Here is a 19,142-nt window from a genome sequence, read left to right on the forward strand (position 1 = left end):
TCACCCTTTCAGAATGTGGTTATGTACTTTTTTATCCCTTGGTCCAGGCTGTGGGAAGGACAAAGATGATGCTGAACTATTTCCCTGGCATTTCACATAATCAAGATGCAGCCAGCATCCATCTATTTTAATCCATGGCACTGTACCCTTGACGTCCTCTAGCCATGCACGTGGTGTCTACAGCCTCTGCTGTTCCTAGAGAAAGTCCTGACCTGCAGAGGGTTTTGTCCATAGGGCTCCCTAATTGCAAAGCAGTTAAGTCCCAATTTAAAAGGTTTAAAAAAGATTGCCTCATGCAAAAAATGTGCCATTTGCTCAGTTTTTCTGCATTCTTATGTTTACTAAAGGAAACGTGAGACGTGAAGATCAGCTGTCGAAGTGCCTGACATTCTTGAGTTGTCCTTTACGTCTTGATTTTAGCTTGCCAGATGCCATTTTTTATAGGGCTTTAAAAAATTCAGAGTGGGAATTTGATTCAAATGTGTGTTGACTTCATTATAAACAGAGAACTGTGATACTTAGTAAGTTCTTACAGGATTCAGGATTTTTGTTTGGTGCAACTAGGTAAAGATTTTTCGTGGAATTATTGCAGAGTTGGCCATAGACATGCGGAGATTTGTGTAAAATCTGTATAGTAGTGCCAGCAAGTTTGACTTGGATGCTGTCGGTGACTTCTGAAGGTATGGGCTTGCGGAGGGCCATCACAGGTGGAGTCTTTGCAACCCTCGTAATATACATTTCAGATTTTAACCCCAAAAGCATGGGGAGAATAGTTTTCACATCAGTAGCTTTTATTATTTATACTGCTCATTTGACTATTAGTTAAAAGCACCCGTACCTCTGTAACAATACTCTTTTTTTTACAGTGGTATTTTAAAAATCTTCAATGATATTTTATATTTTTTGACTTATTTTTTATTTTATTTTTTCTATCCTCTCTATGCCCTTTTCCACTCCACCCCCCCAACCCCCTCAATCACCACACTGTTGTCCGTATCCATGAGTTCTCTCTCTTTTTTTTCTTTTTTTGCTCAATACCTCCACCCCCACCCCCTGAGCTGCCTGCCTGCTCTCTCTCTCTGAGTCTGTCTCTATTTGGCTTGGTCGTTTAGTTTGTTCATTAGATTCCACATATGAGTGTAATCACATGGTGCTTGTCTTTCTCTGACAGGCTTATTTCACGTAGCATAATGTTGTTCTCCAAGTCCATCCATGCTGTTGCAAAGGGTAAATTTTCTTCCTTTTCACGGCAGAGTAGTACTCCATCGTATATAACAGTGCTTTTGCAGGGACTGCCTGCCTCATCCTCAGGCGAGTTCAACTCACCAGGTGTTTATCGGACAATACATTATTCCCAGGCACTTGGACAGTTCTGACCAATGCCGTGCTGTTTCTTATTTACCATAGGAAATTTTTTACCAAATATCTGGGTAGCTAAATCCCTAAGCCCCTGCTTTTAAGTGTTAACAGCTATATTTGGATTGAGTTGTATTGATCAGGGGTGGCAGCCTACCGCCTGCAGACAAAATCCTGCTCAGCGCCCACTTTATAACAAAAGTCTTATTGGAACACAGCCGAGCTCTGTTGTTTTATTCTTGTCTCAGGCTGTTTTCATGCTGCAATGGGAAAGTTCAGTGGTTGTGATAGACCATATGATCCCCAAAGCCTAAAATAATTACTTTTGTGACCCTTTACAGAAAAATCTTTGCTGACTCCTAGATACCTGTGCAGAACTTCCTTTAAGTTAATTGAATGAAAGCAGTTGTATTCAACTGTAAGATTTAATTTTATTTGGTCAAAAAATTGAAATATGCTCACTTTATCTGGGCTTATGATCATCAAAACATTTAAATCACTTTTATGTGCAAAGACCCGTGGCCCATGGAAACTGGCAGGTGATAGACTAGAAAGAGTTGGGTGCAGGAGGTGGATCTGGGCTGCCTGGTTTCGAACCTTACTCCGCATGTGCCTGGTGACTTTAGGAAGCTTTGTGATCTGTGTACCTTGATTTCCCCACCTGTAAAATTCGAGTGAGAATAAAATCTCCCCCATGAGCTGTTGTAGGGCTAAATGAAATAATGAATGCAGTAAGTACACAGTAAGCATTAGTTATTATTATCATATGCTAAGGCAAGTGTGTAAGTTCCTCCTATATTTCTGAGTTGTTTTCCCAAAATTCAATTGTAAAGATGCTTATTGGAAATTCAAATGCCTGGTACCCTGGAAACTTTTAAATAGAGGATTGGTTTATTGACAAACCCATAAAAGGCTAACTTCCATGGAATGTAGTTGAACAAATTATTTATTGGAATGTTCTTAGAATGCAGGCTCGGCTTATTGTATTATTTACGTAGAAACATGGGTTTTGATAAGCTGGATAAGAAAAGAAAAAAGTGAGGTCAGTGGTGATCAGCAGCCAACCTAGACAAGCTCATTTCTTCCAGCAAAGATCCTTTAGGCCTGGAAGCCTTGTAAAGCAATGCATTTCCTTTTCTTTGTTTTGTTTTGCTAATCCTCACCTGAAGATAGTTTTCCATTGATTTTTAGAAAGAGTGGAAGGGAGGGAGAGAGGGGGAGAGAAAGAGAGAAACTCCCCTGTGAGAGAGACGCTGATTGGTTGCCTCCCACACTCGCCCGGGCCAGGGTGGTGAGCAAACCTGCAACCCAGGTACATGCCCTTGACCAGGAATCAAACCAACCCTTTGGATCGAAGGCCGAACTAAAGCAATACATTTTCATGTGATGTGATTTGTAAAATGGAATCAAGCAGAAAGGAAAACACTAAAATCACCTAGAACCCTCCATATAGGGTTAGTTCCTATATAATCTCTTGCTGTTTTCACTTATCCACATGTAGACATGCATATATACGTGCTTTCTTGTTAATTTTAACAAAAATAGGATCCTCTTGCATCGTGTATCTCAGTGTCCTGCATGTTCTTGGCATGGTGCATTGTATTACGTGTTCATTGAAAATTTGTTGACTATTAAGACTTGCTTTTTATATTCAGACAACAGAATTTTTAAGTGACTCACACAAAGGGGGCTGATTACTTGCCTCTGAATTAATGCCTTGAATCAATGACTGACTAATCGGGTGCTCTACCGAGGAAATGAGTTAGTTGACCACTAATGACTTCGTGCTTTAGAAATCTCTGCCCACTCGATAAATGAGGAACTCAGCATCAATGTGCAGCTTTCAGCTCTGAGGAAGCTGGATGGGTCTGTTGGATGTTTACAAAGTAATGCCAAGGGTGGAGCTGCAAATCTTTTCCTCTGAAAAATGATAGAAGTCTTCTTTATCAGTTCAATGCTAAGGGAGTATTATTATGATAGAGTAGCATTATTTTAAATAAAAGTGGGTTCCCCCCCCCTCCTAAGCTTAATAGTTAAGGCTAGAAGAGATTCGATTTCACATTAAGTGATAAAATTGCTCATTTCACCTCTTCTACACCTGATACCAGCATATTGTCTTGTATTGAAGGTCAGCATTTGGAGCAATCAGTTGTTAATACATCCAGGCTGAATGCTCATTTCTTTGTTCTTCATCAGAAAAACATCTACTTAGAAAATGCTCACATGGTTTACCAATAAAACTCACATTTTTCAGCTATTTATCCTAAGACAAGGAGGGTTTAATTTACCGTCCATTTTTCCTGACTGTTGCCACACTCCTTACAATTACACTCGAAAATCTATGAGGAAAACATTGCAGTTTTTGCCCTTATGCCTGGCGAGACATCATTTATAGCCACTTGGCTGACGAAAATAGTTCTTGTGTAAAAGCACTCCGTGCTCATTTGGGCCAGCCTTCTCCAAACTTGTTTTCGCTCAAAGACCACACTCAAGTGTGTTTGGCATCTTCGGCCCTTGAATTAGGGGTTGAGACTTTTGTGCCAGACCAAGCGGAGCTCAAGGCAGTGTCGTTCCGAAGGAGGTTTGGTCCTTGGCAGTCACTCGCCTTGCGGGAGGGGGCAGCTGCTGCAGCGAGACGAAGGCCGGCCTGGGCCTGGCGGCTGGAGCCAGGAGCTCGAGCTCCAGCTGACCCTGCTCCACATGTGTCCTCAGGCGAGTCCCTTGGGCTGCCCGCCCACCTCGGTGATAAAATCAGAACAGAGCCGTCCATTACCTCAGTGTGGGTGGTTTGGGGAAACTCAATGGTTGTTGAAATTTTTTTATGTTAAACTTTTATCTTTGTCTAATAAGACCATTAAAACAAACTTACAGAAGCTTCAGTACCATCACATTTCATAAAAGATAGACTATTTTAACATCCCCCAAAGTAGAAAGGAAATAATCTAAGAATAAAGGACAGTCTTTTATATTGAATAAATTGAGCTTATGAAAAATTCAGGCCCTTGTTTCTCTTTTTGCCATTCTTGCTGCAGATCAATGAAAGCTCAAAGATCCCCAACAGGCATTTGGGAATCGAGATCTTTTGGGTCCCTTCATCTTGCAAATTCTATTAAATAAGATGACTTTTGTGTTATTTTTTTCTTTCTTTCTGGGTTGTTGGTTGGTTGGTTGGGTAGGTGTTTTTGTTTTTGTTTGTTTGTTTGTTTTTGGCTTGGTTTTGTATCATAGCCTTGTAGCTACATACATTTTCAAAATTAACCTTGGGCCACGCCTTCATGGCCAAAGATGCTGTGGTAGAGACAATGATGGAAACAGCTTTTTCCAAAGGCGCACCTGAATTATGTAGTAGGGAGTGGGAGTGAGCATTTGATTGCTGGGGAAGTGACCCAACCTGGTAGGAGGCCTGTGCTCTCAGGGAAGCCCTGAGGTCTCTGTAGACCCAGCAAGGTGGAAAAAAAGATGGGCAGTTAGATGAACAATTAGGCCAAGCTCTCACCTGAAGTAACTAAAATATGTTTGTTTCCTTTAAATCTAAGTTAAATTCTCTTGTCTCAGTTCTTCTATTTCAAACCAAACTTTATTTTTCAGGAATCCTCCCCAGAAATATGGCCCTTGAGAACCCAAATGGGAAATTTGGGGAACAGCTACAGTTTTCCCTCTTTCAGCCTCAGGATTGATTCAGGATTGGCCTAGAGTAGTAGTCTGAAAGATTTTTTTCCTCTGAGTGTCTCCTTCCCAGGCCTTTACCAGAATTTACAGACTCCTGAGTCAAGATTTTACAAGATCTCTCTTTACATAGCACATTATTAATAGTAAAAAAAAAATGTTGGCTCCTATAGGAGCTCTTATGCAACCCAATCCATATTTATTCGATAACCAAGGGCTTGGCGGGTAGGAAGGGATTGCTGAGGAGCTGCATCCTTTCATTATATCCTCAGGCAGCCCTTCTTTGTATGCAATGATCAATATGCCCAGGGCAGGTGGCAGTCACAGCATTTCCTTTACAACTAAGGGAAGGAGCACCCTCCTCCATGCAGACATCATACTTGCCCAAGTTTGTTTTCACCTAGAGATAAATGTAGACAGATGGTCATAGCAGGACTGTATTTCTTGAAAATTGAGTTTATTGTAAGAATTACTATATGATGAGAATCAGAATGAGAGCCAAACCATGTCATTTATTCAGTTTCTATTTGGTCCCTACCGTGTGGTAAGGATATTGAAAAAAATGAGCTAAGGGAGATAGAGTTTTGAGTACTCAGAGAATCACAGAACCTAATTTATAAGAGACCATAGGCTCTCTAATGGAACACCCTTCAGTCCTACATTAGATGCTTGTGCTGCCAATTTAGGGTTGCACAGGGGTAAAATGCAGGACGCCTGGGTAAATTTGAATTTCAGATAAATAACATTTTAGTAGAACTATGTCCCAACTATTGCTTGGGGCATACTTATTGGGATATATCAAGTGTCCCAAAAAATGTATACACACACTTTGAATAATTATAAAGGCATTGTTTGTTAAAATACATTTCATTTTCAAAATTGAGCTATCAGCTGTTGAAGTGTGTATGCATTTTTTGGGGGGACACCCTGTATATGCATAAGTTTTTATTGTTTATCTGAACTTCAAATTTAACTGGGCATTTTTTATTTTATTTGCTAAATCTACCAATTTGCAAGTCTACCAATAATAATAACAACAATAGCAACAATACCTGCTAATCTTAGAAAGGCAATATAGCTTGTTGATTAAGAGTGTGGACCTTAGAACCAGACTGCCTGGGTTTGAATCGTAGGTCTGTCACTTACTAGCTTGTGATTCTGAGCAGGTTTTAAAAGTTCTCTATGCCTCAGTTTCTCCATAGTAAAGTCGGATGAGAATAGTAACAGGGTTGTGATTAGAAGCTTAGGTTAGTATCATGTAAAGTGTATGTGTTCAATCAGTGTTATTATCAACATTTAGTCTACAGCATTGTACACGTTTCTTATCAGCTTAATAATTTTAATAATAAATTTATCTGTTCTAAATTTTGCCTTTAAAAAAAGTAGGCCATTAGTCTATTGGTGGCCTCATATGACTTTGGCACTTGGAATTGCATTTGTTCTTGGCCCTTCTTCTGCGACTCTTTGGCGATTTTCAGTTATGATTCACTGTCTCATTCACATTTTCTCTTAGTGCCCTGGACCATGGGCTGACCCCAGGCCAACACTGGGTACATCTGGGTGTGTTCTTAAAACGACCCCATCTTCTCTACTGTCATTTCAGGTTCAACCCTTTCAAGTCTGAGATCTTTCTGGTCAGCAAAAAAGGAAGCAGAATTGCAACCGAATCATTCCACATTCTCAGCTTTGTGTATAAATATTAATTTTTAAATATTACATGATTTATCCAACACTTGGCTCATTTGTGTTCAATAATAGCACCAAAGCTGCGTCTCAGAGGTGTTGACATGTCACAAAACATGCATCTTGAAGTATATGAGTTAAGGAGATTACATCTACTACATGCCAGACACTGTGCTAAGCATTTTATAGCATTGAATTCTCATAATGACCCTATCAAGTCGGTCCTGTTTTACCCCATCCATTAACCGCAGCTTACAGGCGTGACTTAGCCAAGGTCAGAGAAGAACTGGACTTGGGGAACAAGTCACTCTGACCAGATTCACCACACTGCTCTCTTTGACACCTGGATCCTAACATATAAATCTATAAATGTCTCCTTGGGGAGGGAATCTCATGGCTTTACATCTTCAACTGCAAATTTCTAAACATTTTGAAATCATTGATTAAAAAAAATAGTTTTGAGTATGTATGTTGTTTTGGGTTTTTTGTTATTTTCTTTCTTTTATGATTTTTTTCCTTCTCCACAAGGGCAGGGAGTTTTGTCCATTGTGTCTGTTTTGTTCACTGCTGTATCCCCAGCATCTAGAACAGTGCCTGTCAAGTTATAACACCCAGTTCAAACTAGTTGATTGTTGAATGAATAAATGGAAATTTGTTTTATGTTAAAATACCACGATTTATTTGGGCATGTTTAAATATGTTGTATAAAACAGTTGAGACTCAATATAAACACATTCTCCTGAGAGGCCTTCCTGGATTCCTCACGCAGAAGTCACACCTTCTCCCCTAAGCCTGATCTGTATGGGTTTGTAATTTTCTGCTCTGAATAATATACAAGTAGAGACAACTCAGTTCCCTGAGCTTCTAAAGAGTAGGACTGTTAAATGTATCCCTCTTACTTGTTAAATGAGTAAATGAATACATTCTTAGTATACCTAATAGAAAGTTCCAAGGAAAAAATAATATCATTTGAGAAGAGGAATGATAACTACTCTTTTCACTCTTTGGTCATTTCTGTTTTTTCTTTTTTCTTTTTTTCTAGCTGTACATGTCACCAGTCTTAAAGGAATGTGCTTCAGTTCATTTAAAACAATTTCTTTCGTAGCACCTTGGTAATTAAGGTCATTACTCTTCCTGGAAAGGAACAGAATCTGAGCTAGTTGGTAATTGCCTTTGTCTTTATTTGTAATCTTTTAGAAAACAAGGACATGAGCTTTTCGCTGGACAGAAGTATGAATTTTTGATAACATCTGGTTACTTAATTTTAAAAAATGTGTAGCTATGAAGATTAACAATGGACCTTAACTGGATATAAATTCAGACATATATAGGATCCGTATTAATCTCAGTCAACCCTTTCAAGCAGATGCCATATTTTGGTGATAAGGAAATTGAAATGTACCAAGGAGCGGTAAGTTACATGCCACGGGGATTATTGTAGTTTTTGGCTTCTTTGATGCGTGGGTAGTTTTTCTTAATGTTGGCAATACATTTGTATTTCCTTATTATGAATTATTATTGGGGAAACTCAAGTAGGTGACATTGATTTTTAACGATGTGCTGCTCTTTCAAGTGCAGCTAAAAAAGCATAGGACTCTTTACCATTGGAACATTATATACACAGTTAGCTAATGGGATGTAAGACCTACAGCTTGGGGGATCTTCCTCCTTCCACACATGCCACAACAGTCTAAGGACTGAAAAACCAGTAATGGGTGAAAAATAAATTGGGCGATGGGAATCATTCTGTCTGAATGAGACCCTCACTTAAGCTGTGGCTCTGAACATGAAAAACAAATCTTTCATCACTTTTCATCTATTTTATGTGATAAAAATAGAAACTGTAATCCTAATAAGTGTTTCACTCCGTGGTTCCTCACCTCCCCCGGCCACCCCATCTCTGCCTCTTTCCCCTTCGCTCTTTCCTCCTCGGCAGAAGCACAGAAGCGTTCATTAATCCTGACCCCTGGAAAACAAACCAAAGCGAGCCCACACAGATTCATCAGTTCAAGTGGAAGGCAACTTACCCAGAGCAAGAGCCCACCCCATTGTTGCCAGATGAATGGTGCTGGGCGCTAGAGCCGAAGGAGGCTGCCACGCGAAAGGCCTTTGATAATGCTCCTTTATGGGAGCCCAGCACAAGGGGAGCACTGTGAGCAGAGGCTGGGCCCTGCCCTGGCGCCCCGATCGGGCTGGCCTGGCATTCTCAATGACAGCCGGGCGGGGGTGGGTGCGAATGCTGTGCACTCCTGTTGTTCCTTTCCAGTTCTCTGAAAAGCGTTGCTACACAAGTCCCTTTTGGACCATTCATCTTTTAGGGAGAGTTCTCTTTAAAGGAATGCCCTAGAATTTTTAAAATATATATTTATTTTTAACTGCTAATGGTAACAAGAGTGTTGTATAAAATTAGTATTTCCTGAGTGCCGGGTGCTCTTTGGGACAATAATAAAACAGCCCTGGATGCTGGCTGTGTATTATTCTCTGCCCCCATTTCACAGATGAGGAAACTGAGGCTCAGAGAGGTAAAGTACTCAAACCTATTGGGTGCTGAACCTGAAGTCAGGTCCTAACGATTTTCAGGGGCTTCACGAGAGGGAAGAATTGGGCAGAGGAAATACCTACCCTATAATTCTCAGGTAGCTGAGAGGTTCCGGAAAACCATAGATTGGAAACCAGTTTGAAAAACAGTGGCATGCAAAGGTCAAGTATAACTAGTTAATGAGCTTTAAAGCCTTGTTGGGCAGGGGCTTGGCCCACACTTTTTCCCCCATGCCCGCAGCTTCCTCTCACTCCATTCCCTTCTATTTTCCATCCCCTTTTCTTGTAATCGGTTTCCCTATTTTCAAAGAGGTATTAAAAATAATCCTGCATAAGCAATCAAGGCCTGAAGGCCACTTTAGGCCAGTGTCCTGAAGTCCACCCATGCACCCCCCTCTGACTGTAAGGTGAGGGCAGGGATGTATTCCTGTCCCTGTTTGGAGTTGTTCAGTCGCCACGTCCCAGGAATCGCCTCCGACCCTCACTGGGCAGTTTCCCTGTGAGCCTCCTGCTCGTGGCATGAGGGGAAGTGTGGACACTAGATCCACCAGTTCTTACATGTGTGCAGGAGTCCAAGCACCCTCTTGTCATCCCCTTTCATTCAATTCTGATCTGCCAGAGCTTGCAGTGAGTGGCAATTTCTGGGCCAGGCCCCTTTTTCTATAGTAAGTGATTGTATAATAGGCCCAAAGCTGGGTTGGTAACTGATGCTGCACCTTTGCATAATACTCTACCTTTTCAAATTACTTTCCCATCCACCATCTCACTTGCCCTGTGACATTGGTAGCATGGGCATTATTACTCCCTTTAGAGATGGGACCAGTGAAGGGAAAGACAGAATCCAGATGTCTTCTCACTCTGGATCTTCACTGTTTTACATTCGATAGCCTTCAACTGAAGGAGTGTTCTCTCTCCAGCTTTCCTCCACATGAAGTCTTTTTCTTTTTAGTATTTTCTTTTGAGGGAACAGTGGAGGTGGGTGCCAAGAAATTGAAGAAAGCAGGGCCAAAGGGTTGTTCTGACAGAGTGGATTTATTGGTGAATTTATATTTATGCGTAGCTGAGGTATCCCATGAAACTAAAACCCAGGGGAATGTCTTAGTGTAGTAAGATTTTCCCCCCCTCTACTGAGATGAAACAAACTGATCAAACCAGTTTATCATTTTAAAGAACCGCACCCCTTGCCCTGTTCTTACAGGACATTTTTAGCTTTTCTTTTCATTCATATTCCTCTCCAGCCTGCCTCTTAGAAAAGAATTGTGTAGGAATTTAGAATTCTAGTAAAGTCAGATCCAGGTTTTTAGGAGGCCTGTCGCCCAAGGGTCTTTAGAAATGTTTAGCAATGGAGCGTCATCTGCGGAGGCGTGTTGGGTGGCAGGGTGTGTGTCGGAGTATCTGAAGGCATGGGTCATGTCTGAAGGCTGAGTCACACGAAGCCCTACAGAAGAGTCCTTCCAGATTCCATCTTTATGTTGTTAGGCGTAGCTCCTCCTGACCTAGGCAGGTTTATGAATTCCTGTGTTATGGAACCTATAAGATGTAATTATAGGCATTGGAACTATACAATAGTATAGGCCAAGACCAAGAAAAGAAACCTAAAGTGTTGCTCTATCTGACCATGGTTTTGTTTTCATTTTTTTGTTTTGCTCTTCTAGGCACAGTATGAAAACCCACCCCACATCTATGCTCTTGCAGATAACATGTACAGAAACATGATCATTGACAGAGAGAACCAGTGTGTCATCATCAGGTACGGAAAGAGCCTTATTAGGCATCGAGGATGTGAGATCATGCTCTAGTTAGAGATTCTATGGGGAGGCTGTGCTTTCGCAACGGCTGCTGACGTATCTGAGTAACAATCACACTGTCTGCTTTGTCATGGTTTATCTTCTCATTCTAAATCATAAAGGCTTTTGAGCTTCCATAGGGTTGCACTATATATATAATGTATATGTGTATATATATAGTGTGTGTATATGTGTATGTAAATGTATATCCCGTCTCTTAAGGCATGAAGACTTTTGGGCTCAAGGTGCCAGCCAGATCTTTTCTTAATGATCATCACTGGGGCCCTGGACTAAACATTGTAAAACATCTCCCCTCCCATGTGCTTATACCGTGGCTTTACTCTAAGTTGAGGATCCTTTGTGTCGTAAGTTTCACTGTTCTGTCAGCTAGAGTCCTTTTCTCTACGTTCTTCTCTTTTCTTTCCCTAATAATTTAGTTCGTGTTTGAACTTTTTGGTGTACTTTGTCATTTGCTTTTAATTTTCTGTGGGCATTAGTGGTAAATGCCAGCATTAGATGTCTGTAGCTACATTTCAAAATCCTTTTAACCTGACCCAACTCTGGGTCTTTGTTGGGTTTGAGTGTTTTATTTACTTTTACTATTATGAACATTTTCAAACACAGAGAAAATGTAAGCGTCCGTATCCCCATCACTCAGAGCTTGACAGCTGTTAACATTTTGTCATATTTGCATTCATCTTTGTTAGTTCTTTAATTTTTTTTTATTTTATCTGGAGCACTTTTGAAAAATTTTTTATTAGGGATACTTACAGACATATACAAAATTAAAAAGAGTGTTATAATAAACCCCTGTGTGTCTGTCATCCAGCTTGTACTTTCATTAACAGTATGGCCAATCCTGTTTTACCTCATCCTTCCATCCTGCTTCCACTTGGTCACTTAAAACAAATCCTAGGTAGCAGGTCATTTCATTTGTCAATAATTTATTATGGGCCTCTAAAAAATCCTTTATATCCCACCTAAAAAATAAATAATGAATAATTCTTTTAACATCATCTAATACTATTAGCTCTATTCCACAACTGTATTGTACATTTTTTTTGTATAGTTGGTTTGTTTTTATTTGGGTTCCAAACAAAGCTCACACATTGCCCGTGGTTGCTATGTCTCTTAAGCCTCCTATTTTTGTTTCCTTGGCATTTATTTGTTAAAGAAAACAGTCTTTTGTCCTGCAGAATTTTCTCTAGTCTGGGATTAGCTGATTGTGTACAATCCCCTCTATTTCCTGTAAATTAGTGTCCATAGCTTAAAGTTTGATCAGGTTCAGATCAATTCTTTGGCAAAAATGCTTCATCAGTGATGGTCCGCACTCAAGGCTCTTATTGCTGAATAATGCCTGTTGGTCTCTCTCCCTGTGATGTTTAAATTGCCAGTGGGTCCATCCATTAGAAATTCTCATTTCAGTCTTTTTTTTTTTTTTTTTTTAATCCTTACCCGAGGATATTTTTTTCTATTGCTTTTCCGGGGGGGGGGGGGGGGAGAGAAACATCGATGTGAGGGAGACATATCGATTGGTTGCCTCCCGCACGTGCCCCAACCGATACTGGGGATCAAGCCTGCAACTGAGGTACATGCCCTTGGCCGGAACTGAACCCAGGACCCTTCAGTCTGCAGGCTGATGCTCTAACCACTGAGCCAAACCTGCTATGGCCACAGTCATTCTTTAATTAATGGTTGAAAAATAGTTTTTTTCTAATTCTATGATTTTTTTCTACATTTATTAGATGGAATTCTGTATGGGAGAACTAGATAAAAAGTTCAATTCATTGTCTTAACTAATTTTCAAAGCAATGAGTTGATGCCCTAGCAACCTCCCAAGGTAATATGCTTTGATTTTCAGTATCATTCCTTCAGTATCATTCCAACCTAGTGGATTTTAAATATATATTATCTGTTTAACTACATTGCAGTTTTTCTTTCGGGCTCCAAAGGTCCTAACTTTGACCAGTGAGAGAGCCCTTTGTATTGGCTCCTATGTCCCTTTGATATGACCCGGGTAGTCTTTTATCGTTTTCTTGCTTAAGATGTTCCAGACTCATCTTGTACATTTCCTGCCAAGCCCTGGAATCAGCCATTTCACCAAAAAGCCCTGGTTCATTTTAATGGGAAATATATTTCAAGACCACCAACCTAATCACTGAGTGCTCACTGCCGTATGTTGTCAATGCTAATAGTTCTTTTCAAAGGACAAAAGAATATGAATTTTTTAAAGAAAAAAATGAAACATAAGTTCATACTGATAATTTTCAGTTCATTTTAAGATTATAGGATTTTTACATCTTTTTACATTTGTATCTCTTTTTTTATATTTGTATATCATTTCTCTTAATGCTGAAAATTTTGATTCCCAATAATAGTATCACAGTTATTCCCAATAATAGTATCACTGTGTGTGTAAATGTAAATGTAAATATGGAAGTAGAAATAAATATGTATCTCTATACTTAAAAGTAAACATATGTAAACATATATAATGGGATAAAACATAAGTAAATTTTTAATGATTTAAAATAACAATACCAATGTTATTAGTAGCTGTACTGAATTAATTCTACAATTTCTTTGTTCTTTTTGTCACAATATTGGGTTTTAAAAGTCACGTAAGACAATCCTCTTCTGTGTCATTAACATTCAAACTTGACCTACAATTGGGTCCATTTATTTCATCTTGGATTTTAGGGATTTAACACATTAAAATTTAATTTTGTTTTATAATTGCATGAAATACTTACATGGTTCCAAAGTCAAAACTATAAAACACAGAACGCTGAAGTATTTCAAGGTAAGGGTAGATTTCATGATATTTTACCTCTTACATATTTCTATACACATCTCTGGGAAATAGTTTTTTTTCCCTTAGCCCCAGGACTAGTATCACAACTAAATAATTAATAAAAACTTAATATCATCTAAAAATAAGCAATGCACATTCAGATTTCTCTGTCGAACACGCGTCCTTTCCTGCTGGTTTATGTAAATCAAAGAACAGTGGTTTCATTTGCATATGAGTCTTCTACTTTTTTTATTTTTATCCTACCACACTTCCCCTAGTACCACCATGGCTTTTTTTTTTTTTTTAATGCCATTTGACTTGGTAAAGACACCAATCCAATTTTCCTATAGGCACCTTTTAGATTTATCTAACTGCTTCCTCATGATCTCATTACACTAATTCCTTCAGCTGGATTTTCTGTAAATTGGAAGTTAGATCTAAATACCTAATTAGATGCAGGTTAAGCACCTTTGGAAGGAATTCTTGGGCGATGATGAGTTGAGTTGCTTAACAGGAAATGCTTTTGTTTGAACCCAAGTTCACTGGCCAACAGAGAGGCGGAGGGTGTTATTCTTAACTAGAGCCGATGAGAGTGAGCACAGGATGAGTTTTCTAATTCAGTCTCTTGCCTTTTCTCCTTCCTACTGAGCCTCCAGTGAGATGAGAAAGAAGGGAATGGTCTTGTTGTATGAGCTTCACAAGTCTGGAAGCTGCCCACCATCCCCCCGAATCTGTCCCTGCAGGATGCACTGCACTGAAGCAGGAAACGGGCCCACTTGTAGACTCCTTTCCAACTGTTCAGGTGGCCACGGCCCGAAGGCCCTGCTCCCAGGATTTCTGTTGTGGTAACTGTGCTTTAAGAGAAAGTAGAACAAGGAGGTGCTTTGACTTCTGACACTACCCAGAGTCAGGCCACACTTCGCAAGATAAGAGCACAGCCCTCCTCACTTCAGACACCAGGGGGGATCCCCAAGCCACCCTCCGTCTGACCAGATAGCTACAAATTCAGGGGTTCCCACCACCCTCTTAGTTCCAATAATTTACTAGAATTCTCACAGGATTCATGAAAGCTCTGAACCTATGATTACCATTTTATTACAGCAAAAGAAATCAGAAACAGAAAAAAGGAGAGATGAGTAGGGCAATGTCTGGGAGAGGTCCAAATGAGAAGCTTCTGGTTGTCCTCTCTGGAAGTCATGAGTGGTGTTACTTCCTTCCAGTTCTGGCAATAGTATTACCAGCCTTTGGTGTCCAGTCTTTATTTGGACTCACTCACTGCATGGGTGACCTTTAATCTCCAGTTCCTCCAGTAGGGGGTGGGGAGATGAGTGAGAAATTATATGGTGCTTTCCAAAGCTTCCATCATAAATCATATTGTTCGTCTATCTCAAAGCCCCCAGGCAAGCAGAGAGACTCCCATCAGGCAGGACATTCCAGGTCTCTAGAGATTACCTCCTAGTAGCCCAGGGCAGAAGCCCAACATCTTTTTGTGTCCTTACCCAAGAGCTGTGGTTTCTGCTTTCAGCAAATAGATTTGCTACCTCTGGCAGGCCATGGTTCATTCTAGCAGCTCTGTGATCCTGGGCAGCAAACCTAACACTTGTCTGGGCCTATATCTCTTCATTTGTGAGTGAACCGATTGACCAGATGACCTCTGAGGTCTCTCCTGGTTTTGGAGTTCTTTCTTCCAAATAAGGCCAGAGGAAAGGGAAGGCAGGGAAATGCTGTTGTGGATAGAGAGGCAGGCCCAAGTTGGCAGCCAGCGACACTGGGAGAGCGGGTGCTTGTCCAGCTGGGGGCTGAGTCAAGTGCAGACTGCCTGCTTGCATTTGTGAACAGAAAACAAACAAAACCCATTCTCCTGGGGCTAGAAGAGAAACTTGCCCCTTGTGTTACGGGCTTTTGCCATAGCTGGAAAGACTAGGAATTTTTAGTATCACTTAATTAGAAAATTAAAAATTAATGACCAAATCTCTCTGGTGTTATTTTCAGACCTTCACCTCCCAATTTCCCTGGTGTGACCTTGTCTACATGATGAAATCATACTCTTTAGATGGGATAATACAGGACAGAGGGGCAGTAGCATCAGTTTCCTCCCAATCTTACTCATGTTTTCTAAAGCTGTGGGTGTGCTGACAGGGTGGATGGGCAGCTGACTGTTTTTGGACTAGAAGTCAGTGTCACAAACTGAATTTAAAAAGAGAGAAATCCAGAAAGGAGACGGGCTGTTTTCTCAATCACAGGCCTCCACCAAAGGTTTGGTCCTAACTTTTGCATGTCTGCAGGCTTGCTTTGTCAAAATAGCTAGAGTTGAGCAGCTTCAGATAGACTGACTCTGGCCAAACTCACAAATGAGTGTGAGTTAGATCCCAATTCATGAACTGGTAAGGAGAACTCTGCCTGTGGACAGCCCAGCTGATGATTTCCCTGGAACACAGCCCAGAGGGGAGCCAGATTACCATTAGAGGGTGGAATTCAGAACAGGGATGATCATACTGGCTGTTATCAGATCGAGTCCCCCATCTCTGCCTGGAGACAGTGAGCTCATGGTGTCATTCTAGTCCTCAGAGTAGTCTATTCACTTGAGGAAAATCCATCATTTCTGATGTGTGTTTTTTCCTGTCCTGACTCGATGTAGGCCAACCCCTTTTTATGAACCTTCTCTTTCTCCTGCCAACCCCAGCCATCCATTAGGTGAAAGTGTGATCAGGAATAAACACCCAGGATGTGCCTTAGATATTTCCCAAGTTTATCCCCAACAGTCTTAACTTCCCAGGGATAAGTGTTTCCAATTCCTGTATTGCCTTAGTAACTCAGTGACTGTATAGATATTTGGGCAATACATCTAGAGATTGTGTTTCAGCTGATTTATGGTAAGCCCAGAGCATCAGTATCTTTTCTCAAGCTCCCTGATTTATTCTAGCTGAGAACTGAGAGTAAGGCTCCTGAAATCCTAATATCCCAGTCACCTCTCATCATTAGCACTATTAACTTAGTCCAGGCAAGATATACTTCCAGAGTGCCTGCCCTCTGCTGGGTGCTTTCCTTATAGGTCATCTCCTCTTATCCTCACAACCACCCTGGCTGCTGGCATTGTTATTTCTAGAGGTTCCATCCAGAAAGTGAAGTTTAAAGGAATTCTGAGATCCTCAAACTAGTAAATGGTAGAGCCTCTGTTGAAATGTAACCAACTCCTGCCTTAAGCACCAATTATCACTGTGATAATTCCATTTATGTGACAGACCAACATTTCAAATTTAACAAGTTTATAATGGTTCTTTTTATGTTATCCCAACACGTATTCTCCCACCGACTCCCAAACATAGTTGCCCGATGAGTGCTCTTTAACTATTATATCATTTAGTCTATGTTCCACTTCTGCTAAGATATCTCAGTGGCTTTCCATTGCCCAGTAGAGTCCAAAGTCCCTAGCTTGGGACACGTCCAGCCTTATTTTTTTCTTCTTTAACAATTTCCCTACTCTTTTCCCTCGAATGCATCATGTTCTTGCCCAGATTGCTCTCCCTGTATGGACTTATTTTGCCTGCCTAAGCTTTTCTCATCTACCTCAGCCCAATGATCTCCATCCTCTGAATTTCAGTAGCACCTCATATACCACTCATTGTCGGGGCCTTCTTTTTGTTTTGTTAATCTTCACCTCAGGATATTTTTTTCCATTACTTTTTCAGAGAGTGGAAGGGAGGGAGGGAGGGAGGGAGAGCCAGAGCAAGAGAGAGAGAGAGATGTGAGAGAGCCACATTGACTGGTTGCCTCCTGCACCCACCCCATGAGGGGTGGGAATCGAACCCACACCCTTCGGTGCACAAGCAGATGCTCTAACCACTGAGCACCCATCAGAGTGACACCTTCTTAATAATATTATTTTTTAACTTGCTTATGCACATTTTTTCAATCTTTAATGACAGGAAACTGTTATACTTTTTGGTTTCTCTGATACACACAACAAATGTTTAATGATGATTTTGAAGCTGAAATACTTGAAGTAAGCTATAAGTAAGTGCTCCTGCATTTAGAAAAAGGGGAGATCAGTTTAGAATGAAGCAGTCAGCAAATGTGTGGTGGAGGTATTGGGACTTGATTTGGGTCTTCCTTTTAGGATGTGTGGGATGGAGAAAGCATGGATGGCTTGATAGCCTCTGGAACCCACACTGTGTGATGGGGAGAAAAGAGGAGGGTATCAGTGTGGTTGTGAAAAAAGACTTCCATAGACAAATGGTCCTTGTCAGTTACTCAAAGGCCCGAACTGGGTTCCCACTTCCGTCTCTCTATTACAGCCATGTAGCATTTGTGCAGTGGTGCAGGATAGGTGGATGTTGAGAGATAAAATTGTTTGGGTGACAGGTACCTCCTGGAATGATAGGCTGGAGTGATCTGCAGATCAATCTGCAAGTCTTGCAGATCCCTGAGCCAGGGACATGATACCGTAAAAGGTTGGCTCACAAAGATAAGTCTGTTGGTAGAAAAGAGATGGGATCTTGAGAGAATCCAGATATCTAGTGAGGTTACAGAGGGCCTGACCTAAGTTGGAAAGGCGAAGAGGAAACTGATGTGTGACATTCAGTAAGCCTGTGAAGGAATAAAGGAACAGGAAGTGTATAGAAAAATACAACAGCTGTAGCTGCATTAGTATCATTGACAATGGTGAGCACCTGAAAACACAGGTAGACACACCTGTGAGCTCAGTAAATGAGCAACCTATATCTGCTTAGCTCATCAGTTTTTTTGTGTTTTTTTTTTTTGCTCCCAAATCCAGAATTTAGATTTGTGTTTTATAATTACATATGACATATTGTTGGATCTCTGAGAGACATCTATGCAAATCTCTCTATTTAATAAAAGAATCCGGTGTGGCAAAGGGGAAGGAGAAACAGCAAGTTTTTCTCGAATTCTCTACCATCTCTGTATCACCAGATAAGATCTTAGCAGTGTGGCCAGAGGCATTTCTGAAGCCCTTGCCAACTGACGTCTATGGAGGAGACTTACGAGTCCTTGGAGAACATTTATGTGGCTGTTTCATTGCTGCCATCAAAAGTGAATTTCTATCACTTTTGGCCTGCATCAGCTCCTGCTGTCCTAGCCTTTTTCAAAAAATTAATATCAATATGAAAGCATCACATTTAGTGCAGTTTCAAATTTTTTTGCCTGAAATACTCTGCAGCAGGTTTTTCTGCAGAGTAGGACATTGTAACGTGTCCAACACCAGTTTGCAAAAGTCTTGCAGACTGTATCCTGAATACATGCTGAATAAATAATTTTTAAAGAATAAATAAAGACATGAAAGATATTTTGGAGGGTAC

The 19,142-nt window shown here is 40.6% G+C and overlaps 1 protein-coding gene across 1 annotated transcript in view; it reads left to right on the plus strand.

Annotated features, from left to right (window-relative positions):
- Positions 1-19,142, plus strand: part of MYO1E (myosin IE) — a 181,279-nt gene that overhangs the window by 72,230 nt on the left and 89,907 nt on the right. Inside the window, exons 3-4 of the mRNA XM_016208553.2 lie at positions 8,027-8,116; positions 10,899-10,993. Of these exons, the coding sequence (XP_016064039.1) occupies positions 8,027-8,116; positions 10,899-10,993 (185 nt within the window). The remainder of the gene's footprint in view (positions 1-8,026; positions 8,117-10,898; positions 10,994-19,142) is intronic.

The sequence above is a fragment of the Miniopterus natalensis genome, chromosome 1 (assembly GCF_054644295.1).
Source record: "Miniopterus natalensis isolate mMinNat1 chromosome 1, mMinNat1.hap1, whole genome shotgun sequence".
Taxonomy (NCBI): domain Eukaryota; kingdom Metazoa; phylum Chordata; class Mammalia; order Chiroptera; family Miniopteridae; genus Miniopterus; species Miniopterus natalensis.